At 39.7% G+C, this 24,368-nt stretch overlaps 3 protein-coding genes across 4 annotated transcripts; 1 reads left to right on the top strand and 2 right to left on the bottom strand.

Annotated features, from left to right (window-relative positions):
- Positions 1 to 2,917: 2,917 nt before the first annotated feature.
- Positions 2,918 to 7,667, bottom strand: si:ch73-109d9.3 (zinc finger protein 37 homolog). The gene is made up of 4 exons (XM_022197518.2): positions 6,811 to 7,667; positions 6,590 to 6,732; positions 5,648 to 5,756; positions 2,918 to 4,997 (listed from the first exon to the last, which is right to left on the bottom strand). Exons 1-4 carry the CDS (start codon positions 7,112 to 7,114, stop codon positions 3,790 to 3,792), a joined length of 1,764 nt encoding a protein of 587 aa, XP_022053210.2. The 5' UTR covers positions 7,115 to 7,667; the 3' UTR covers positions 2,918 to 3,789.
- A 1,644-nt stretch (positions 7,668 to 9,311) lies between these two features.
- si:ch73-109d9.2 (uncharacterized protein LOC565042 homolog) lies at positions 9,312 to 14,273 on the bottom strand. 2 transcript variants are annotated; one of them, XM_051945134.1, is made up of 5 exons: positions 14,194 to 14,249; positions 13,475 to 13,712; positions 11,739 to 11,869; positions 11,005 to 11,110; positions 9,312 to 10,822 (listed from the first exon to the last, which is right to left on the bottom strand). In XM_051945134.1, the coding sequence occupies exons 2-5, from the start codon at positions 13,692 to 13,694 to the stop codon at positions 9,651 to 9,653; spliced, it is 1,629 nt and encodes a 542-aa protein (XP_051801094.1). In that variant the 5' UTR covers positions 13,695 to 13,712; positions 14,194 to 14,249; the 3' UTR covers positions 9,312 to 9,650. The 2 variants fall into 2 exon arrangements, with proteins under 2 accessions (XP_051801094.1, XP_022053211.2); XM_022197519.2 differs by having other exon boundaries at positions 13,475 to 14,273.
- Positions 14,274 to 15,638: 1,365 nt separating this feature from the next.
- Positions 15,639 to 23,577, top strand: LOC110953490 (zinc finger protein 777-like). The gene is made up of 5 exons (XM_022197520.2): positions 15,639 to 16,286; positions 17,673 to 17,794; positions 17,878 to 17,938; positions 18,062 to 20,160; positions 20,690 to 23,577. Exons 1-5 carry the CDS (start codon positions 16,019 to 16,021, stop codon positions 22,073 to 22,075), a joined length of 3,936 nt encoding a protein of 1,311 aa, XP_022053212.2. The 5' UTR covers positions 15,639 to 16,018; the 3' UTR covers positions 22,076 to 23,577.
- The last annotated feature ends 791 nt before the right edge of the window (positions 23,578 to 24,368 follow it).

The following is a 24,368-nucleotide window of genomic DNA, read 5'->3' as shown; positions in this document are numbered from 1 at the left end:
CATCAAGGGTACAATGACAAACAAAGTCTCCTTTGTTAATCTGGAATTTTGTTGACCCATCCAACCACCTTGGAATTCTCTTTATATAGATTTTGTCACTATATTCTAACGTGACCTGGCTTAAGCCTTCAGCCAGAGGTGTAACTCTACACTTTATACCAATCAACCACAATATTAAAACCCCTGACAGGTGAAAAACATGAATTCTCTTGTTAGAACACACAGTGAAAGTGCCAGCAGATGGTATGTGAGCAATACAACTGGACATGGAACAATGGAAGAAGGTGGCCTGGTCGGACATTTCATGCTTTCTTTTCCATCTTATGGACATCTGGTTGGATTTGTATGATTTATCTGGGGAAGAAATTGCAACAGGATGCATTATGGGAATGAAGCAAGCCATTGGACGCAATGTGGGGCTCTGGGCAATGTTCTGATGGGAAACCTTGGATCCTGGCACTCGTGGACATTATGACACATACCTCTAAATGACAACAGTTTTCCCTGATGGCAGTGGCTTCCACCAAATTTTATAGATCACATTCCACTTATGCATCTATGGGATGTGCTCGACCCCACAGGACATCACAGGTCCCCCTCACATTTTTGGTGGAGTCCATGCTGGACTTGTTTGGCTGGTGGTGATAATGTTGTGGCTGATCAGTGTCTACATAAGTGAAGGCAAAAAAACAAAACAAACAAAAAACGGCTTGAAGAAAATATTCTTCAAAGAAAGTATTAAAAATATAGCTCTTTATTTGAAAATGAAAAAAACAACTATACTTTCAGTGATAGGGGCTATGAGGTTACTCCACCAATTGTACACTCGAAATAAAGATAACATCTGCAAAAAAAAGGATTTTTCCCCTCTTGATGGGCTGTGAAATTTGTTCATTACTAATGCTGTAAAGGGTCCTTCTCTAAATATAATAAGCTATTTGAGCCTGCAGCTCTCCTCAACCCAGTATTTCCCTTAGAGTCTCTTCATTGATAAGGACAGAGGTGGAAGATCAGTATTTTGCTCAGGTATACTTTTAATCACAGTCACCAATTTGTACAAGCTGGTAAGTGTTCCATGACTGTCCAGATCCATTAAGGTTCTCTCCCTGTTTAACATCCTCCAGTATGTTTTCTTTTCCTTCTTTCTTTTATTTTTTCAACTGAAATGCAGTTGGACAGCAGCTCAGTCTGAAGTAGCTTTCCGTTTCACCCCCTGCACCTAAACACAGCCTTCTATTCCTCATAATCCTACCGCCTTTTAGTGAGGCTTACACACCACTGCATGGCCAAGAAAAAAGAAAAAAGCTGGTACAAAGAACAGGAAATGTGTCCGAATGAGTAAACTAAAGCGAACAGGAATGGGAAATGAAAGTGTCTTGTTTGCTTTGTTTGTTTTTTTAAGTCATTAAACATCTTCAGAGGGGATGCTTACATCACAGTGGTTCAATTAGAGAGAGAAAAATGATTCACACAAGATGAAGGTGCTGTTTGAAATGCACAGGCAGAAGGTATATGTTGGCCAATGTACAGGAATATGTTTGTATATAATGAGTACTCCCACACATTCAACTGTGAGTAGACAGTTTCACAATCCCCCCTCAGACAGCAGCCACTATCTACTATGCTCACTGCAGATTCAGCTAAGTAGGTATTTCTCAATTGCTCTTCATAGATAACTTCTCTTGTTATTGGGTTCAAACATCAAAAAGGAAAGATATCATCTAGAACAGAAGTCCTGCTTTAATCCACATTTTCTCTCTCTTACACACACCTGCACAGAAAGAGTGCAGCCTCTGCTAGTTTTTTTCCTCACCTTGAAAAAAAGATTAAAATGTTATCAGTTGTGCCACCTGCACAGTGCTGCTCTGACTCGAACAACAGACACACCACATCAAGCTTAATCCTTAGCATAAGATATGTAACACACACAGGCTTGGGTGCACACACTGACTAAAACAGTGCCTACAGACACTTGTGACCATAAACTGACTCTAATGGAACATTGTTCTTTAAGAGTACCTCTCTATTCCATTAATACATTTGAAGCCAGACGAGAGGACAAGAAATCGTCTGCAAAACTCTGTCAAGGTTCTGATACCTACAGTAAACTCAGTGAAAGGCTGACACCAAGTGTTCAATGAACATACCACAGTATTGTTGAATAACTTAAAATTAAGGAATTTTTGTCTGAGTGTTTAAAAAAATTAATAGAGCTGTATTTAATAAGTAAAAATATGTATGAATTCGGCAACCACTCATGATACTAATGACAAATGGAGTGCTCTCAATCTTTCAAAAGATGTACTTTTCAGGGTTTTGGTACAGAAATCTTCACAGAAATAAAACACACTCAAGTTTTTAACAAAACCACACATACTACCCAAAAATGATCTTCAAATTATGTTTTGTTCACAGCAGTACGTGGTCAGTGATTTTTAAAAAAATCTTCACCACCTCCGATAATCTCCAATTAACAACAATCTACTAGATTTATAATACATTAACAAGCAAAGATGAAGGAAATACTTCAAACTGAAGCAAAAAAGGCAACCCAAGAAATCAATGGTGGAACTTCATATGAAATGCTGAAATGCAGTGCAAATGTTGAAAATGACACTATTCTGAATTCTAATGCTTCCACTCTGTTTTTCATCAAAAGTCATTAATTAGCATGTATAAGAATGTTTGTTCTCAACCCTTTTTGTGAGGCAGCCATCAACTACTACTAAAGCTACCATCAAACAACTTCACAGAAATGTGTACCTCTGTTTAATTTCACAATACTTTAGGGGAAGTTTGATCATTCATTTTTGGAGTTATGTTTGCCCAAAATTTCTCTTATGATAAATACAGGTTCTGATCGATAGCAAATATCTGTTTTTGTTCTCACAGATTAACAAAACAGAAAAAAAAAAAAGAGTATTCACAGTCATTTATTGACTACAAGTTGAAACTATCTTTGCGGTTACATTTAACAACACACTGCCTTTCATCTGTTAATAACACTAGAGCAACTAAAAGTTACTAGATGAACCTTTCTGGAATGCACAGAAGAATTTGAGATGACACTTTAACAGACAAGTACACGGACGCAGTCTTGTGATGCGTCATACAATTTGTACGGCACTGCAATGTAAACTCTGTAGCATTGTAATTGAAGGCTACATCCACACTAATATGCTTTCATTTTAAAACCAGTGTTTCAACACAAAAAAACAATCTTTGCCCGGAAGAGTGTTGGTCAAATTAACACTCCTGAATACACATATCACATGACGATTCACATATACTAGGCATGCAGGTGTCAGTGTAAACGTGAAGTTGTTCAGTTGTAGAAAATACTATAGAGGAAGAACAACAATGTCAAAAAACAAATATTTCATGAACTGCACAACAGCTGCTAGCGTAGACAATGAAGTAAGTAACGCTGGTAATTTGTTATACAAGTTGAATAAACCGCTGGTATACTGATAGCTTTACTTCTGGAAAACTGTCACGCAATATAAAGCGGTGAACAACACATACTGACAGTTTAGACCAGTCAGAAGAACAAACCATGTGTCTGTGTCATCATTTCAAAGAGTCCATTTGTCTCTGTTCAAGGCTACAATGAATCCCGGAGTTTTCAAACTAAAACACTCAGGTTTATGGGTTCTAAAACACCAGAGTAGCATGGATACTAGGTAAATGTCGAAAAGTTATGCATTTTAAAATTCAAATATATTAGTGTGGATGAAGCCTAAAAGAAACACACACCAAACGTATCTTTTGATCACTGGCTGTCCATCATCATACATCCAGATGGATCCTCTGGTGGCGTTTCAGGTTACATTTCTGGGTGAAGCGTTTGCCACAGGCCAAGCAGCAGTACGGTCTCTCTCCAGTGTGGACGCGTCGGTGGGCCTTGAGATTGCTCAGCTTCGTGAAGCTGCGACCACAGAGCGAACAGCAGAAAGGCCGCTCACCTGTGTGAGTCTGCAGATGGGCTTTCAGGTTGCTGGGGTGGGGGAAGCACTTCCCACATTGACCACAGCGCAGAAGGTGCCTGGGGCCCACATGAGGGTGAGAGTCTGGATGGGGGGTAGGGTTGGCGTGGTGAGAGTTTGCTGACTGATGCTGCGATTTGATGCTGACCCACGGAGCGCCAGGTCGGTTAAGTGCTGAAGTTTGTTTGTCACCCAGGTGAACTCGCTGGACTGAGGATGCAGGAGGAGGAGCGGCTTTGGATGTGGAAGGAATTCTGTTGAGGTTATTTAAGTTTACAACCTGAGAGTGAGCTACAGACAGTGCAGCATTGGTACTATTCAAAAGTGTGTGTGAGGGCTTCTTCATCGGTCGGTGGAGGTGTTGTATAGCGGCTTGCAATCTGACCCCTGTACTCACTTTGGAATGCAGCTTCATAACCTCCTGCACAGTGGCTTTGTGGTAAATGTGGTTTGGTTTGTGTGGTTGTGAACTCACCCTGTGTTGTTTTACTGAACAGGAGAGAGATGCCATCCCAGACTTTGTCACTTTCTTTCCTACGTGCTCACTTTCCTCACACCCATCAGAATCAATGATAACTTCCTCCTTGATAGTCACTCCCAAAGTAGCACTGTGCTGCAGTCTTGCCTTAGGGGATCCTGAGGTTGAAATCTGATCTCTGCCTGGGGTAACCTGAACATCTGCTCTGACAGAGTCGGACAGCTCATGCTCTGTACGCTTCAGAGAACCTTTAGTTTTGACTGAATCACGTTCCTTTTCAGCTCCAACTCTGTGATTTTGCAGCAATCCAGCTGGTTTGACAGTCAGGCCAGTCCAACTGGTGTCCATTTCCAAAGACAAAACATGTGGTTGATCTGTAGGAATGTGTGATTTCTGCTGGTCTTCACAAAATCCATATGATATCTGTGGGTCTTGCTTAATGACAGTCCTCAGTAATTCCTCGTTTTTTTGAGTCTCTTTTGGCTGTGCCTCAACCATCTCAGCAGGACTGTCGGATTTCGGTACTTCTTCATCTAGAAAAATTAGTCAGAAAGAAACAAGGGTTCGGTCCATGGTCTAACAACCCTAAAAAACTACAAAAAAAATGTCTAAATGAGGTTTAACATGGGTTAACTCCTTTTTAAACTCCATTCAAACTTAAAAAGGTATTTATTTATAATAAGTTAAGAAAGTGACTTTCTTTCATTTTTTATTGGCAGTAGTACCAAATGTTGCATGCATAATTACTAATGCTTCAAGTTATTTTACCATAGTGAATAGCCATAATTATATCAGTGAAGTTGGCATACAACACCCCGTCTTATCACAGCTGCTCTATAGTGCCTCTATAGTGACAGTATGAGGCTGCTGCTGAAAGCCTCTTGAAACTTCAGCAAAAACCAGATGTTAAGTAACATCAATGTACCCATGTGCTCGGCTCTAATAGTAAATCTTATACATAGATATATGTGTATGTTATCAAAATCTGCAAACATCATTTTCCGTTCTGAACAGAGTCCAGTCAGGTTCAATTCGACAATGCCGAGCCACTGTCGAGCCACTTCTTATTTATTGTGAAAAAAATGACTAAATGCTGTTTTATTTTATTGCTCCATGTGCTATCCATGAGCTCTGACCTTTATATAAACTGATTTAAAATAAACAGACTCTTCACAATACTCACCATCAAGTGTACCACTCCATCCTCCAAAAATCATAGAAGAGCAAGATGGATTATTAACTTCTTCCTCCTTCATATCAAGAGTTGGCATCGCATCTTCTTCTTCAATTGCCTGAGCAAGCGACAAAACATATGAAACACTGAGGATCTAACTTGCAGTTACAAAAGCACAAACTGTATGTGTTGTGTTGCTATGAGCATCTACATGTATTCAGTTGTGTAAAATGCACAAATATGTTTTAAGTTTGGTCTTGATTTGCAACCAAGTCCCTTTTAAACTGCTGTTATTCAGTGAATAGATCACACATTTGAAATGTTATTAGTCCACTGGATTCTGTCACAGAGAATATTAAATTGATAATAATACTACTTTAATTTAGCCAAGAACTAAAATGATTTATACGTATCCTTAATTATGAGGCAGCGTTAGGCCTAAATGCATTTCTTCAATATCAAGTTTAAATTAATTAAATTTCAAGTTTTAGGAGTCTAATGTGCAGCTGTTATAGAAATAATTAGATGCACTGAGAGTGTACTAAGTGGTAAAATAAATATATTGACTTGCATGAAGAACAATTTTCCACCATCATTCCTATCCAGTATCATTTGAAGTAACAGCGTTTTCAAATGCAGTCACTCTTTTTATTTCTTTATAGCTCTCCTTTACAAAAGTCTGTTTCTTTTTACTGACGTAGGAGGCACATGACCCATTTTGTGGCGTGAAACCTTCCCATGACACATTAGTTTTGTGCAAGCGCAAAGAAAGAAACAAAAAAAGAAAGAAAGTTGATAACCACCAGTGTAATACCTGTTATCTCTGACTTAGGTTATGTTAAACCTCCTTTGTAGTACGCCCCTCTGGTCTGATTTGAATCCTGAAACATCTAATTAATTAATAATCCTTTGTTGTGCCAACACAACATACAATCATGCCACATGACTCACCTGTGATTGCCTTTCAGGGCTCTGTGTGTTCGAAGGATTGCTTGCCTCCTGTGGTGACTCTGATATGACTTCTTGTCTGCTGCTTGTTATCCACCTTTCAACAGAATCACCCTCTTTTTTCACACCACAGCTTTTCAACATGTCTAGGGAAAAAAGAGGACAATATTAACAATAACATTAATAAAAACAAAAACGCAGGTCATCACAGGTATTGTTCTTACCACCCTGTTGCTCTACAGGCCTTTCCTCAACAGTGTCAGCGGACAGTTCCACATCATCTCTTGCACAGTCGACGCATTTTCCAGTCTTTCCTCCTTCTTTACTCCCTTGGTCACTGAATTTACTCTTAGTCCATTTCAGCTGCATCCTCAGAGACTCCACCTCCTGGTTCCTGCGCTTCACCTCCACCAAGACCACGTCCTCAACCAGCCTGGTGACCTCAAACATTGCTGTTTTCACCACAGCCTCCATCACATCTGAGAGCTGGGTCTGAAACGTTACTATGACTGTGTCCAGGTCCGACATGATAAACGCTGTGGTGTCCTGTAACTGTTAATACGCTAGAGCTCCGTGTGTTTGAGTCGGAAAACAAATATGAAATACGCGATCTCCGATTTAAAATGTATTACTTCAATGTTCTGCTACATGTTGTAGTAAGTTGTACGCCATTATCGCAGTTATTCAACAATATATCCACTTGTTGTTGTCAGTATCCCAGGTAATGAGTGACAAGGAGATATTCATTAAATTAAAAAGTGTGAATTAAGATTATGTTTACTGACATTAACATACACTGTAACTGACAGTTAGCCAGCTAATGTGTCTCTTTAGCTTAACGGTAGCATTTGGAAGCTAACTGTCGTTGACCGCATTAAGCCGTAAACAAATTGTACAACGAATACTCCAAAACATATTTCAGTCTAACGTGTCAAAGTATTTCAACGTGAGTTTTTCGTTTCGGCTGTATCGACCGCTAAGCTAAGCAAATTAATATTAAATACCCATTAAACCGAGCTACCTGTTCAACACTCGCCTGTGCGTCTTGTTTTTGCAAGTGGCGTCATAAACATCACACTACGGTGGCCTCAGTGGGACATTAAGCATAAAGAAACTCGATTCAATAAAGTGAAGCAGGTTTAATTTAATCGTCAGTCTTTGGGGTAAGGAATAATTTTAGCTATTAGGAATCACAGAACGATGACTGAAAAATCTAATTTTATTGATACAGGAAAATTAAATTAAGATTTTGCACTATTTTCCCAGAGGTCTTTGATACTTACCAAATAAATCTGTTTTCCTGTATGCTAATATTAGATTATCAGTGTATGCAGATGAATTGAAGTCATGTCCAGTCATTGATTAAATAACTAAAATCTCACTTCTATGTACCAAAATTCGATTTTTAGCATTTCTTTCAACAGAAACTACTTGAAAATGGCCTTGATGGAACCCTCTGTATTTGCTTGCTTTAAATTGTGCAATTTATATGCAGACCTCACTCATCTGCATGAAACCTTCTGCTACGAGCTGCAGGTCAAGCACACCAGCTCAGATGCAACTCAGACACTGTAAAAATGAGGAAAGATGCCCTTTTCAAGTTGACAGTATTGGTTTATCAGATATGAAATCCTGGCTATTGAGACTGTCACCGGTATAAGGTGAAAATGCTTTCTACTTACCAATTATTCACCTTAGAGAGAATTACCAGATGCATTTAACTTACCAATTTGAATGTGAAGTATTTTGTAAGAGGTAGAGACAATCACTCACAGAAAAATTGAGATGAGGTAAACTTTTTCTTGGGAACATGACTTTTATTTCATATACCATGCCAAGCGGCTGAACTTGTCAGAATCGTGTCAAAAAATAACTTCAGTTCTGAGGTCATAACCCTCCTAAAAAAGTATGTTTGACATATTTTGTAAGAAATTAGAACAACCAGACAACACATCAAGCAGCTGTGGAAAGAACATGCATTGGCCCAGAACCTTCTTGCTGTGAGTCAACACATATGGTGGATATGATGCTTTATTAGATGCACCAATTCTAATCACAGAAATGTTTTCTAAGACTGTGATCAACCTACTGAAAGACAAATCATCAGAATATCAACTAAATACCTTATATTTTAATGAGACCGACAAAAATTCCCTTTCTACCTTTCGTACTCTTGATCATACTACCTTAATGTTCCATCAGAAGAGTCACCTACTGTACCTTGTCTGCAGGGACTCTCTTGTCGCTTTGTAGGATAGAACTTGTTCCTTTTGTGCTTTGACATGATCTCCCTAGTTTTACAGATCAGTCAAATTACACATCAGATTTTTTTTATTTAAAGAAATTTTTACAACTGTATTGACAGTTGTAACAATTTCTTTTGTACACATATGAAGATTTCTGCAATACAGAAATTTTCAAATGCACTTACCTTGTATGTTTGTCACATGGGATTAACTTTACATTAACTAAATTTTAGGCTACATGGCCAGGTGCAATTCATTCTATAACTATTAGTCTAAAAAGGAACTGACTGAAGAGATTGATGCTGTTTTTGGAAATAGAGATGGTCGCCATGTCAGATTATAAATCATAATTTCTTGTTGTGACATAGCCAAGATCAATCACAGCCTGTTGTCTCATTCTTTCGTTCTCTACCCGTTTGATGTCATTTGGAAGGATTTGTCAGGGACCAATTTCCAGGAAAAAGAAATTAATGAAGCAACAGTGTCTAAAGTCAGCTTTATTTTGAATCAGTTTTGTAATCACAAGGATAGTGTTGCTTAGTTTTTTGTCAAATTTACCCAAAGCCAGTACTTTCTAAGTAAAAAAAATGCAGCAGTATTTGGATACAAATAAGACTTATTTAATCAAACATGAGAAATGTGATATTTGGTGCTTTCTTTGTCTTAATTTTTTCATAGGAACATAAAAGTTCCTAAATAATAACTGAGAAGATAAAATGTATCTGACATATCAATGGCACATAAATACAAACATAAATTTTAAAACCTCATAAAAGCACAAATAATCATAAATTCTCTGATGCTCTTTCCTTGTAGTACTAAAGATCTGTCATGTGTTTCCGTTGATGTGATTTGAGATGATCCAGGCGTTTGAAGCTGAGGCCACAAACAGCACAGCAGTACGGTCTTTCCCCTGTGTGGGTACGCTGGTGAACTTTCAATATGTCTGCTCTAGTGAAGCTCTTGTCGCACATGTTGCACCGATGAGGTTTCTCCTGGGTGTGAATTCTCCGATGCAACTTCAGATTCCAGAGGCGACTGAACTTATTCCCGCATACGGTGCAGCAGTATGGTTTGTCACCCGTTTGGCCACATTTGTGTGACTTTAGGTCCGAAAAAGAAGGGAAACCTTTTCCACAATGGCTGCAGAGGTGGAGCCCCTGCCCTGAGTGAATTCTCTGGTGGACTTTGAGGTTACAAGCTTGAGTGAAGGTCTTTCCACACTGGTTGCAGGAGTATGGCGGCCCTTGTGCGCTGCCTTTGTGTGTCTGTTTGTGGGTCTTCAGGGAAGCAGAATCAGGGAAGGACATGGAGCACTGGTTACAGGTGTGCCTCCGTCCTGCTCTCCCCGCTACCTGATGCTGCAGTCTTTCACCCACATTTAATGAATCACTGTATGTAGCTGAGGGCCCATACATACCCTCTGTGCCGTCTAGAGATGGGTCGATACGAATGCCCTGACCCCGAAAGCTCAATCTGTTACCTGAATCACCAGACACTTGTTCAGGGTACAAAACATTTGGGTCCTGCAGATACCCTTCCTCATTAATCAGTAAACAGCTGAACTCTCCACCTACATTAATGTTAGTCCTGGAGGGTGAACCTGAAGGTGAACTGGCTGTACCTCTTTTATTCCGTGGGGCACCTGTTTGGTAAGCCTGATGCTCAGCTCCTTCTGGTGCTTCCACATCCTCATTATAGTGACCCACGTAATTAAGATCTTCGCCCAGGTGGGACGGTGAACCTTGTAACCCATCAAAGTTACCCATGTCTATCATGTTGCCGTCTCCATAACCACTCTTTTCAAAGTCACCTAAGTCCTCCATGCCATACCGGTTTTGGAAAATAGGTTCAGATGGGTCACCTGGATGTCCATCCTGGCTTGATTCTTGTCTCTGGTGGAAGCCAGTTTCCCAGTTCACGTGGCACTTTGGGAGCTTCTGGTCAGTGAAGCGTTTACTGGGTCCTGGCAGCCCTGATGCTTCCGTTTCTGAGATATGAGAGGACAAAAAAGACTTTAAAGCAGTTACTGCTATGAGACACAATTAGCCTCTTTGCACTTTAAATTCTGTGCATTTATGCTTTGTCTCTATGCTTATATGTGACTGAAAACTGACAAGATTTTATTATGAGCATAAAATATTTTCTGTATCTATCTGAATAGCGACTCACCATCTAAACTGACACCCCACCCGTGTGTGTCATTGGTTTCTGGTGTGATCCGAAGAGCTTCTTCCTTGAGGAGTCGATCAAACTTATCACCTTGTACATCTGGTGACTGAAAGACAACACAATGTGATGTTAAACTCAGCACATGACAAACCAAAACCTCGATGTCACACATCACAGGAAGGTATGATTTAATGCTAAACAGAAATACGAAAAGACAAAAAAAAAGACAAAAAAATGTACAACCATAAAATTGCCACTGACTGTGACCAGACATACACATTTCAAACAATTAAACATTGTCTAATGAGCTCATATAGGTCATGACTTCAGAAATCAAACAGTGGCTCCCAAATGGCTCCCGTACAACCAGCTGATTTCTTTAACAGCTTTATTGTACTTAATGAGACCCTGCAAAATTTTACTTTCAAACTATGAATCCTTTCTGAGTTTCAGGCCATTGAAATGCATAGACTGGACATCTGGAGTGAATGTGAAATTGATTTGAGTTTTAAACAGAACTCGAATGAGAATTAAAAAGTGTGAAATTTCAACCCACTTCTATGTACTTCAAGAAGTTGTAACACAAAACATATTTATAGTATGAAGGTCAAACTTTGCATGGCTTCATTAAATATACTAAAGTTATTGTACAACAAAATGAGGGAGTCATGTGGATTTTTTTTATTATTATTTTGTTGAGTTTAAATGGTCCATGGTGGTGTAACGCATAGTACCTCTGTTGGCTTCATGGTACCGTGAGCCTCTGGTTTTGCCTCTCCTGCTTCATGACTAGATGTTTCTCCATCTGTGCCTGATGAACCATGCATCTCTTCTTGTTGCACATGCTCCTGTTTCAGATTTTTGTCTGTTGAGGACAATAGTAACATTGTGGGGTAATTTTGGATAAGAACATGTTTATTCCCATTTATATTTCAGTGTTTAAAAAGCCTTAAATAGACCACAGTCTAATGGATCACTGTATCATTTTAGGATATTTAGAACATATATAATCAATGACATAATAATTCTCAAATTACACTACCTGCACAATTATGAGACAAGTGGGCATTCATGACCTCATAATCATCATTTTTAATGCTTGTTTTCCAACTAAAAACCATATAAACTTGAAGGTTTGTTGGATTGAATCATTTTTAGGCTATCTGTGTTTGTGTAGTGAAAGAGTGTGGCCTAATGCGACTGACACCTCATATCAAAGTGTGGTTAATTGTTAAACAGTGCCATTATCTCAGGTAAAATGTGAACTAAAGAGATTTAAGTGACACTGAAAAATTAAAATCACAAAACCCCTTTCGGGCAAATGTAACGCTCCTCAAATAGCAAAACTATTGACACTTACCACTGAAAAATTAAGCATTTTGTTAAGAAAAAAATTACACAAAACCATCCTCCTACAAAAATCTAAATACAAACAGCCTTTTTTGAATCAGAGAAATTGGAAAGGGGTTAAATTTAACTAATTGTCCAACACAAGCTCTTAAACCGCTGACAAATTCCCATCTATTGAATTAATCCAATCAGGTGTAGCTACAAATAGTCACATGCCGTGACCAGTACAAAGACACTCCTTTGACAAGTGACTATAAAGAGTCATCTTAAATAACATTTTTATTCAAATGACACAATGCCACAGATGTCATACGAAAGACGAGAATGGGCTTTTGGCATGATGGATGCCTGCATGTCAGCTGAGGTCATAGCCAGGCAAAGAACATGATGCTGTCTCCCAAAATGTTTGTCAATTTCATCAAACCCTTCAGGAAGAGTTGGGTAGTTTTCCAAAGGCAGCATCGACAAACTAAGCCTAACTGACTCGTGCTTTCTGGTCTATGAACCCACTCTCACCTGGGCCATTATAATTTCTGACAATGCTCATACTTAGTTGGTTCATGGCATCCATTCTTTTATAGAGACCATATGTACTGGAAGAACAAACACTTATTCTCCTACATTAATATCAGTAATAATATCGGTGGCAGTATCAGTACTTTCTACTAATGAAATAATCAATGCAATATCAGCACTTTTAATATCTGTACTTTGGAGGAAATCTGTGCATTATTGTTATTTTCAGAGGAAAAAATCTCTACATGTGGAGAAATCTGTACAAGATTACCACTACTTATATATTTTTTTCTTGTTTATTTTCCTTTTTCTATTGATGTCCCTACATGTTTGCACTGTCATCCTTGCTGTTGTAACACTGTGCACGTCCATGCGGTGGCATTAATAGAGGCTTATCTTAAAAAGAATGAATAGAATTCCCAAAGTTATTGCATGTCATCATCTTTGTATTTTTTCATAGTAATTAATCTCGGTATTTTTATGTGTATGATTACTGAAAATCACCCTACATTACCCCCATCAAAACAGATACGGATTTTCCACCATATGATAGAATGGATACCGGCTGACAATGGAGGGGTAAACACCATCCACACAAACTCACCGGTCGCTCTGGATCTGTCCTCATCGGACATCCCGACTCTCCCGCAGTCAACGCATCTCCCCCTCCGGTCTCCTTCTCTTTCTTTGCGTCGACCCTCCGACCACTTCAGCCGCCTCTTCAGGGACTCGACCTGCTCCCTGCACCGCGTTACCTCTTCCAAAAAACTATCCTCCACCAGCCGGGTGATCTCATACATGGCAGCCTTGAAGACGGTTTCCATGACACCAGAAAGCTGGGACTGAAACGTTATTATAGTCTCAGCCATTATACTAATAGTATCTTACAACCGGACTGAACGGTATTCCTTCAAGTCAGCTGAATATGAGGAAACCTTCAAGTGGCACCACAAAGCCTGCAGCACAGCATTTGTTGGCTAAAGCTAATGCCGGTGCACAATGGATGTGCTAGTTTCTTTAATTTGACTCTCAGCGTAGTTAAACGCGTTGTAGACATAAATCTGTCTACATTTACAGCTTGGTTACTTCCACGACACCAAAACTGCTGTTAAACGGGCTGTGTGGTCACCTGTGATGCCAACGTTAGCCAACTAGCTTATCGCACTAGTTTGTACTCAGAGATTCCGAACACTGTTTGGAAAGCAAATATCCGAAACATAATGTACCTCGTTCGTCACACAAATAATGTAGCTTAAGTAAAATATGATTTTCTTAACAAAAGGAATTTGAATAAGATGTACCCTAACGTTACAAAATGTTTACCGTTGAGCTACGCTGAGCTTCTTCTGATTCCGTAAACAACTGCACTTCCGGTATTTGAATTACTGGTCGCGACATAGGACAATTTTCAGCGAGAACGCGAAATTCGCGCATAGACGTAACACGTGGTGTGCCTAAAAGTGATCAACAGCTGCTTTCATTGGGGTGAAATAATCATATTGCGCAAACATATATGAATTAGTGTCTATGGTGAAAGCACAAGTATTCTTTTATGAAATGTTAAAGTTTCATGTAACAATTGTTACATGAAAACGAATTGTGGTCAAAGAAATGTTTGTAGTATCAGATATGTCATTTATAATTTCAGGCAGTGCTATTGTATATTTTTTATGTTTAAGCTATATGTTTTTGGTATGTTTAATATCCTTGTTTATATTTGGAGACTGTGAATGACATGATAGAAATATACATAAAGACATTATCGATTTTGCAATTGCTCTATGGGAAATCAAGTTTAAAATATGACCCTCACAAATGAAATTCCATCATTCTGATAACATGTCAGCCACAATGTATAGGCTGGTGGGGAACTGTATATCAGTTGAATTGGTCTATAAAACTATTTCAATTGGCAAAAACAATTGGATTGGTTATAATCTAGGGTGCAGGACAGGTAAAATAATGCAGATACATGAAAATTATTGTCCCCATGGGCAGGAATCAATTTTTGGCAGATAATCACTTTTTCACCTGCTGAACTGATTTTTGTACAATCTGAACTGCAGATGAGAGAAGCAGTGAAAGTTGGTGACAATGGATGAAGAAATTAAAGTATGATTAAAAGTAAGGATGATAGTACAAGGCTAGTATTGTCATATAATTACCAGGTCTTCCGTGTTGGAGAAACTCAATTGGATCCTGATCTTGTCTGATTAATAAACTTAGAGGAAACAATCCTAAACTGGTAATGTCTTGCGGAAAAAAATAATTACAATAAATTTTGGATAACCAATTAATTTATATTACCTAGCGTTTGTTTTTGAAAGTTGACAAAGTTGAAAAGATGACTATCCATTCTCTTTACACCGCTTTATCCTCATTAGGGTCACGGGAGGTGCTGGAGCCTCTATCCCAGCTGACTCGGACAAAGGCAGGGGACACCCTGGACAGGTCGCCAGTCTGTCACAGGGCAACACATACAGACAAACAATCACTCTCACATTCACACCTACGGGCAATTTAGAGTGATCAATTAACCTCAGCATATTTTTGGACTGTGGGAGGAAGCCGGAGTGCCCGGAGAAAACCCATGCATTCACAGGGAGAACATGCAAAGTCCACACAGAAAAATCACTGGCCGAGACGCAAACCGGGGGGTCTTCCAGCTGTGAGGAGACAGTGCAGCGTTTGGCGGAAATATGTCAATGGAAAATCAACAAATGACCACTGGGGCGCAGCAGTGAGCATATACGTCTCGTCTGCCGCAAACTCACAGAAGAAGAAGAAGAGGAAGCATCGTCGGCAGTAGAAGAAGAGTGAGGGACTGTTGGCGCTCCTTGGTCAGCAGTAGTACACAGGGCGTCAGTGGCGATTCGTTACTACTACAAGTACTAGTTTATTGTTATTTTACCAGGTAAACTGATAGAAAACAGAACCGTTAACAGTTGTAGAAGATTATCGGGCATCAGCTCGGCCAGCTTCCTCAGTGGATGTGCGTCACACGAAGCAGGGATGAGAGCGCGTCTGTGCGTGTGAAGGAGCCATGTTGAAGCGACTCCTAATGCCGTGTTTTCAAAAGCGGTGCCGTCAATGTGCTGTGTGAAGAGGGATCATCTCGAATAGTGGAGGAACCGCGAAACACACCGAGATGTCAGCGGACGATTTCCAGACTCTGTACGCCTCCTTCATGGACGGCATGCTGAAGAGCGCCGTGGCAGAAACCACGAAACTTTTCGAAACTATGGTGGACGAGTTGAAGGCAGAAATATCCAGAATGAAGAAGGAGAATGAAGACCTCAAAACACGATGTAGTCTGTATGAAAGTGCAAAAAGCCAAACGGCTGATCACGGAGAAAATAACACAGTTTCAGGACAAAATGACGGCTCTGAGAAACGCGACAGTGCTGTCCAGTGTGGTGAGTTATAAATTAGCCTGTTAGCCACCATTAGCTGTGTAAACCTCTTCAGTGCAATTGTCTGATAATCCTACGTGACGGTATGTAAGTTTTAAGTTAATTAATGTAAACGGAAACACTTCAAACAGCTCCTCTGTGCGGCTCAAAAATGAGAGGGAAACCATACTTTGGTTTCAGGGTCAGTTTTGCAACTGTGAGAGGAACTATATGCTAAAAGTCACATTGGGATTATTGTAACAAATATCACAGTACGGGTCAAGGTTATACTGGGAATGGTGATTTTCTTTCTTTTTTGTGCACCTCTCAAAAAAAATATGGTGTGATTTTGGCTAATGCTCTTTGCCAAACCAAACAATCACATGTTTACTTCCTTGAAAATATTATTTAAAATAGCCTTAAATAAATTTATGTGTATTTATCCCTGATTCATGCATGGAAATAGTCATATCCTGTGGCTCTGCATTACGCAAGATGTGGTCACGTTTCTTTATGCTTTATTAACTTATGGTCTACTATACTTTTAACATATTTCCTCTGGCATTTTAACTATATCTGGTTGTCTGAAGATATTTAATATATGGACTGGGCACTGGACTACAAATGAATAGAGTGTTGGGATAAAAGAAATTGTCTGAACTGAACTTTTTATGAACTTTCACTCCAGACATCCTAATATATAGCCAAACTAAAGCTATTCTGTTAGGATAAACATGTAAAGATCTTCCTGAATATCATGGAGGTCCAATCCACAGCTACTTGAAGTGCTTGTTTGATGTTATTGAGGCCAAAGGAAAGTTAAGACACAAGCTACTGTAACGTTGTGCTATTAGTTCAAGCTCATTGTGTTTGTTTTGACTGTCATTCAGGAACCTGTATTCTCGATTGGATCGGTTAATAAGCCCCATAGCGAGCATCTCCTCTACACTTCAACAACACCTCAGCAGGAGCCATGTTGTAACTGCGCTCACAGCTTGATACAACAAATGTAGTATGAACAAAATAAACTTGAATGGGACTTCAACCAATGCAGGGCCCCAGAATGTGTCCATTTTTGTAGTTTGTTGTCACGTGTTTTTATTGTCATGACAATGTCTCTAAATGTATGTCTTTGATGAAGAGACATGAGATTTTAGAGGTTTATTTATTGGCATGACAGGGACTTTAAAAAAATCTAAAGTACCCTAAAATATGAATACTATCACTCAGATGCCGAATGATTGAGGGAAACTAAAACACCCTCAGTTTTGAATAAGATGCAGCTATGCACATTGTGCACATCAGTTTCTTCTACTTCAATTATGTGCAGCATCAAGTACAACCCTGTTTTCAATATTTAGAACTGTAGTTTAAAAAATAACCAATAGTCCAGATTTTGTGTGTTTCCAGATCTTGTCCCTGTCCGTGCAGTGCTGGTGGAGCACTGTCAGTCACTGCAAAACCAAATGCAGCAATACACTTTTGAGGGCATACTAGAGCACAACTACATTGCTCATGAAATCAAACAAGAGGTGTGTATGTATCATTGCAGCATTATACATTATTTTACCATTTTTGTCTTCCTAAAATTTGGTTTTGTGCCTCTGTCCACCAGGAATTGGAGACTGTGTTGAAGCAGGAGGAAGTTGAGCCCACTGTGGTTTGTGGACAAGCAGGTGAGGGATGTAAATAGTCTAGTTTTCCAACAGGGAATTTGTAAGATTAAAATAAACCTGCAACTTTAATTATTAACTTTTTTCTCATGTTTCCTCTGTTTTGTTTTGCACTGCTGTTTCTAGGTTTGCTGCAGGCCTCTGTTAGTGGAGCTGAAAATGAAGAACCTCTTGCAAGGCAGGAAAGTTCAACACAAAATGTAGAGACCAGACTTCTGGAGCCACCCTGTTTGCAAATGGGTAGCAGTGTACAAGGAACCCAGAACCAGTCATCTTACACAGAGCCTACAATTGCTATTTCACTAGCTGCAATAAAGGAAGACCTGCAAGAAGAGTCTGAGTTTGATCAGACTGTATTAGAAAAAAGGATGCAGGGAGAACTCACAATATCTGGAAAACACCAATCAGTCCCCCAGCACTGTCAAGGGGACACTGACACATCAGTAAATGAACAATCTGATATGCACCATACAGAGAATCAGTCAGAGCCTAATCTGCTTGTACGCCATAGAAGAGGACCTCCTCCAAAGAAAATGAAACAACACAGACTTCAGTCATCATCAGTTGATGTTTCAAGAGAACAGAAGGGGTTAAATTTGTGTTTGGTAAGAGAGGAGGGGGTATTCTTGCAAACATCTCCAGATCAGCCTCAAAAGACTTCATCTGCCATCACTCCATCAGTGCAGGACAGATTATACCCTGCTTTTGAAGACATGGAGAACGGAAGGGTTGATTCTTTGCCGATATCGGTTTCAGTTGCAATTCATTCTCCATTAACTGAAGTTTCATCTGCAAACGAATCACTGGACACCAGACCAGCAGATTCATCACAAGCACCATCAAGTCACCTCAATGACTGCCACACCTCAGTCACACTTCAGGATGCAATGCTGCTAGTTGAAGCCATGAATCAGTCAACAGTGGAAAATGCAGTCACCCAAGAAATGGCACCACCTGAGACCCATTCTGCTCCCTGTGAGGGTACTTTGCAAATGGTGGACAAGATCCCAACAGAGCCAACTTCTGTTGAGACTCCTCACATTACAGATGCCATTGCAACCAGTGAAGTTCATGCCCACATTGCGGTTGTCATACCAAAACAAAAACGCGCACCTTCTCCTTTTAATACTACTACATTGTCATTGTCACCATCAGCCACAGCACCTAAAACCACCGCACAGTCGCTTACTCATCCTTTGATGTCATTGACAGCTCCCAGTAAACCAAATAAAGCAGTACCTCATGCAATCATCGTCATGCCAAAGTCAAGATCTTCATTTACGTCTCAAAAAGTTGCCGCGGTGTCTCCAACCCAGCTTTCTACTGGGGCATCGTCAGCACAGGATTGTTCTTCTAAAGTTGTAGGGTTACCACCCGATACATCTTCCCATTCTTCTGTTCCCCAGACAGTAAATGCTACCTCCAGAAATTTTTTTCCAGTTTTCCCCTCACAGTTACCCACAAACTCAGCAGAACAGCACTTAGGGACCTTATCACACTCAAAAGCACTTACAATTCCAACACAGTTGTCAGCTGTGGCATCAAGGAAACATCAGTCACAGACTACTGTACTGACAGTAAAGCAAAATAGTGCTGAACCAACCGCTCCAGTTACAGAGTCATCGACCCAACTGATTTTCTCGTCACCGGAGTCGAGTATTTCTGCTTTACACAATCCAATATTGTCTCAAAAAAATGACGATACCACTGACAGCCTAGAAACCTCCAAACAAACTGCCTCTGTTTCTGGAACCAAAGCCTGTTCCAGTTTAATAATGTCAGATGGACAAGTACCAACATCTGTGTTTCCAGTGTTGCCACCAGCTGTTGAACAGAAACTCATGGCAGTGGTCAGATTAACCAGACTGCCATTTCCAGTATCAACCAAAGAATCCTTCTTGGTCTCAAGACTGTTAACACAAGAGAAGCCATTGAGACAAACGGTGTCTCTTTCAGAAGTGCCAGCCTTATCCTCCAGTAGTTGTTCCAGTTTAACAGAAACATCTGTTGCTGTGTCTGCAAATGCCTCCCAGATGACAGATAAGTCAGATAATCACGTATTGTTTTCAGAAACCCCTAATTTGGCCATGGAAATATGCAGCAATGAAGTGCAGGACAAACAATCAGATGCCCACCTACAGGTACCCATCAAGGACACACCTGACCCTCCATCACCAGCAGAAACTCCGTTGCTGGCAGAATCACCAATACAAGTAACAACAAAGGTAAACACAGTTTATGGGGATGAATTAATACTTGTACTGTTACTTCACATTGATGTAGTTAATAATAATATGCCTGTATTTGTCACAAATACAGCACTGTAAAACATTTTTCACATATCCCAATCGGGGTCAGAGCGCAGGGTAAGCCATAGTACAGAGTCCCCAGAACAGGAAAGGTTAAGGGCCTGATAGTGGCTGCATCAGGGTTTGAACTGCTGACCTTCTGATCAGTATTTCAGAAACTTAGCCGTTGCACTAACACTGCCCCAGTTGGTGCTTTAAAGCTGTCTAAAGGTTAAATCACCCTTGGGACTAGGTGGTTAATCACTATTTTGAGTTATGTAAATGGAAATTTTACGTAAGCCATATTGAAACTGAATAAGGTGTTGATTTTTTTAGATTACATGAGCAGATTTTGTAAATGATATTTATGGTCACTGTGTCCTGTATTTAACTGCATATCCAGTAAAGTAATGTGGTTGTTTTGTAATTTATATCTCGCTGAAATTACCTTTCCATTTTCTTGCAGGCAACCTCTGATAATTTTACAGATGCCAGAGTTTTATTCTCAGAGACCAGAACCTGTGACCAGAAAAGCTTACAGAAAAAATTGCTTGTCGCCCGACTGCGAAGTCACCTGAAATCTCACTCAAAGGCTAGACGACCTGAAGCAACACCAAAATTCTGTTCTGCATCCCCGATAAGGTCGACCAGAGAAGGAGCTACTCCTATAGAGACTGAATCTACTGCTGTTAGTCTGCGGAGCTGTAGTTATAGTAAAAATGATGCAAGCTCTAAAATGTCTGGGAATTCCACTTTCACTATAAACAGTCCTGGCATTAAACAGATTAAAAAGGAATTCAGCTCTCCTTTCAGACTTACAAGGTATAGTATGCAGACAGATAGTACTAAAAAAAGTAACAGTGAAACTGTTTCTCAAAGTGTTGAAGGCCCTATCATGGCTGAAACCCCCAGAAGGAGTGTTAAAATTCTAAATTCTGTCAAGCTAGCTAAAGCACCAAAAGCTAAAACGATAGCTAAAATGAGAAATTCTCACAAATCAAAATTGCAGAAACACCAGCTAGCAGAGAATCAGGGCAAGTGTGAAATTGTGAAAATATGTAGAGCCAAAGTGTGGATTCCACCTGTAATGCCTGCTGATAAAATGCCTCCAGCAGGAGAAAGAAAATCATTGCTGTCATCTGTTAATACAGAGACAAAACCAAACAAGCAAAGCTTTGTCTGTCCCTCACTAGTTATTAGAGCATCACCTGTTGTCTCGCCCTTAGAGCCATTGGCAGTCATAGGTAGGCATCTGTTGAGGAACCAGTGTGGGGAATGCGGTCGCATCCTCAGCAGCAGTGCTGCACTGGAGAGCCATGTTGGTCTCCACACAGGTCGAAGGCCATTCTCATGCACACTTTGTGGAAAGAGTTTTCCAGATGTGAAGAGTTACAAACGGCATGGCCGAGTGCACCGAAATGGCAGGATCCATATCTGCCAGCAGTGTGGGAAGGGTTTTGTCTATCGTTTTGGCCTCACCAAGCATGTCCAGATGGTGCACAGCAAGATAAAGCGTTTCATTTGCCAGATCTGCAACAAGGGATTCTTTACAAAACGAGATGTGGAAGTTCACATCCGGATACACACTGGAGAGAAACCATTCCATTGCAACTATTGTGACAAAAAATTCACAAGGAGAGTGGAGCTGAATGTGCATTTGCGATGGCATAATGGCGAGAAAAGACATTGGTGTCCATACTGTGGAAAAGGATTTTTAGATTTTAATAACTTAAAAAGGCACAAATATATCCACACGGGGGAGAAACCACACTCCTGCCCACACTGCCCCAAGCAGTTCACACAGTCAGGCCACCTGAAAAAGCATGTTAAAAATGTGCACAAAGCACAGTGAGGGACGGACATCCAAGATGGAACCTTGACGAACTGACAGCAGTGATTAGAAATAGCATCATCAGAGATGATGTGAGACAACATGCTGTTTTTTCCTTGATGTAATGCACTTGTACATCAAATGCATTTTTTTGTAACGTGTTCATCACAACATATTTTTTGTTTAGAGAGAATAGTTTCAGTACAAGAAGATAGCATGTAGATATATGGAAAAAAAGTTTACGTCAGAGAATGGGCTCATGGGCTATAGTTATTTCTGGATAAGTAATTTGTTCCCTTTACTAGCACTTACGCAGCGTCGCTGTTGGTTGCATGGCAACCTTACAGCAAGTACAAGGAAGTTGCTGCACCCATTTTAAGATTTGCCATCTCTTTTGTTCCCATTGCCTCAATTCCTCGCATCTCCTTTCCCTTCCAACCTGTGCACAAACATGCACAGGATTTGCTGGAATTGCGTGCAGCATGCTCTTAAGTTTAACTGTGAAAATATCTATAATTGGAAGTTATTGATACAGTTTATATTATTTATACTGCCGTTTCTATTCCATAGTTTTTTACTGCTGCTATTGCACAAATGGCAATAAAAGTTAACTGTACTGCTTTTACAGTAACTTATCACCTCAAACAAGTTTTAAGTAAAATTGCATCTGTATTGGACGCCAGGTGACTTTTCACCATGCAAGAATTCGATCAGTTGAATGTTTTTGCAATCTTTGCTTAAATTCTTTACATCCAATGAATGTAACTTGACTGCTGACACAATTTCATTCAAGTACAGTCTGAGCAGAAACACTTTAGTTTCACTTGAGCACATCCACAAACCACATCTGATGATGTCTTGACATGAGTGTTGTGAATGTACTTGTGTTAGCTTTAAAATGTCTCCTCATGCTTTGCCTAGACATACCTAAACAGGATGTGTCACTGTTTGTTTTGGTATTTTGTTTAATATTGTGCAGTTTTGCTTGGGAAAATTCTTTTTTCTCATGGAAATGTTTGAAGCGTTAGGTATATTCAAAACAATGTTGAACAACATTGACTCGTCTTTTAGAATTCTAAACTTCATCTATATCATTGTACACATTGTGAATTTGCACCAATTTGATTGCTGTCAAATCAAGATGTATATTTTTGTTGGTCATGTCATTGGAGAATACGGGTAATAAATGTAAATTTGTTCAAAAAATTTTTAATTTTTTATGAGATTTAAAAAAAAAATGTTGGTCAGCGTTTAACGTCTTAATTTTCCCTAAATTTATATAATGTACATTATTAAACACCTCTTCCGTTATTTACTACAGCTTGTATAATATGTCAGCTGCTAATTAAGCACTTTATATTCTAAAATGGCTGAAGGCTTGACTTTACATGGTTGATCCATGTGATGGTGATGCGATGCCACCTGCCAAGGCTGTGTCCTGAGGTTTTCCACCATGTCAGCGGAAACCAACAGGATAAACCAGGCATAGTACATTTACAGTCATTAAAAACTTTGAGACCATATTTTTCAACGTAATTTTTATTTTGAAGCCCGAAACTGGATTTTCTTCATATGAATCATTTGTTTAGCATATTGGCATACAGAAACAAAAATCTAAAGTTTCAAGAATGTCAAAATAAGAATTTCACAAAAGAAAACGGCACCTGCCAAACAGTCACAACAGTCAATACCGAGTATGGCCTCCATTTGCTTCGATGCAGGCAGCAATCCGTCGGCGCATGCTTTGGACCAGGCTTCTGATTGTGGGTTGGGAACAGCCCATACGCCTGGCTACATCACTGTAGCTCAAAGCAGCCTCCACCATACCCAGTGCCCGGAGACGTTCATGTGATAGACGCGGCATGATGCTGTTCACTGGACTAACAATGGTGGCCTTTATAAAGGCCTTCAAAACCCATTCTTAAATTGTGCAGATACTCACTGAGTATTGCTTGGTGTGTATTTGGTTCACTTTTGCAAAGTGACCAACCCATGTGCAATGAATCATGACAAAATGACAACTCATTATCTCAACTACCAGGGCACTAGATCATCAGTAAATCCACAATGAATAATTACAACCCCCCTACAAGTAGAATTCTGCGTACATTTCTACCTCAAAGTTTCTATTGACTGTCAGTATACATGGATATATAGTTTTCCAAAGCTCTGGTCTCTGTAAGAACTGCTGTGAATGACATGTCCACTGTGAGTCTGTCAACATCCTTCTAATTTAATGGTTACATTTATAGCAACAGAATTATGTCTGACTGTATTCTCCTACATCTACTTCTCTCAGGTTGTCTAAATTGGT

This window comes from Acanthochromis polyacanthus, chromosome 3, assembly GCF_021347895.1.
Source record: "Acanthochromis polyacanthus isolate Apoly-LR-REF ecotype Palm Island chromosome 3, KAUST_Apoly_ChrSc, whole genome shotgun sequence".
Classification (NCBI taxonomy): domain Eukaryota; kingdom Metazoa; phylum Chordata; class Actinopteri; family Pomacentridae; genus Acanthochromis; species Acanthochromis polyacanthus.
Note: the sequence above shows the minus strand (reverse complement) of the source record. Positions and strands in the feature narration are given on the sequence as shown.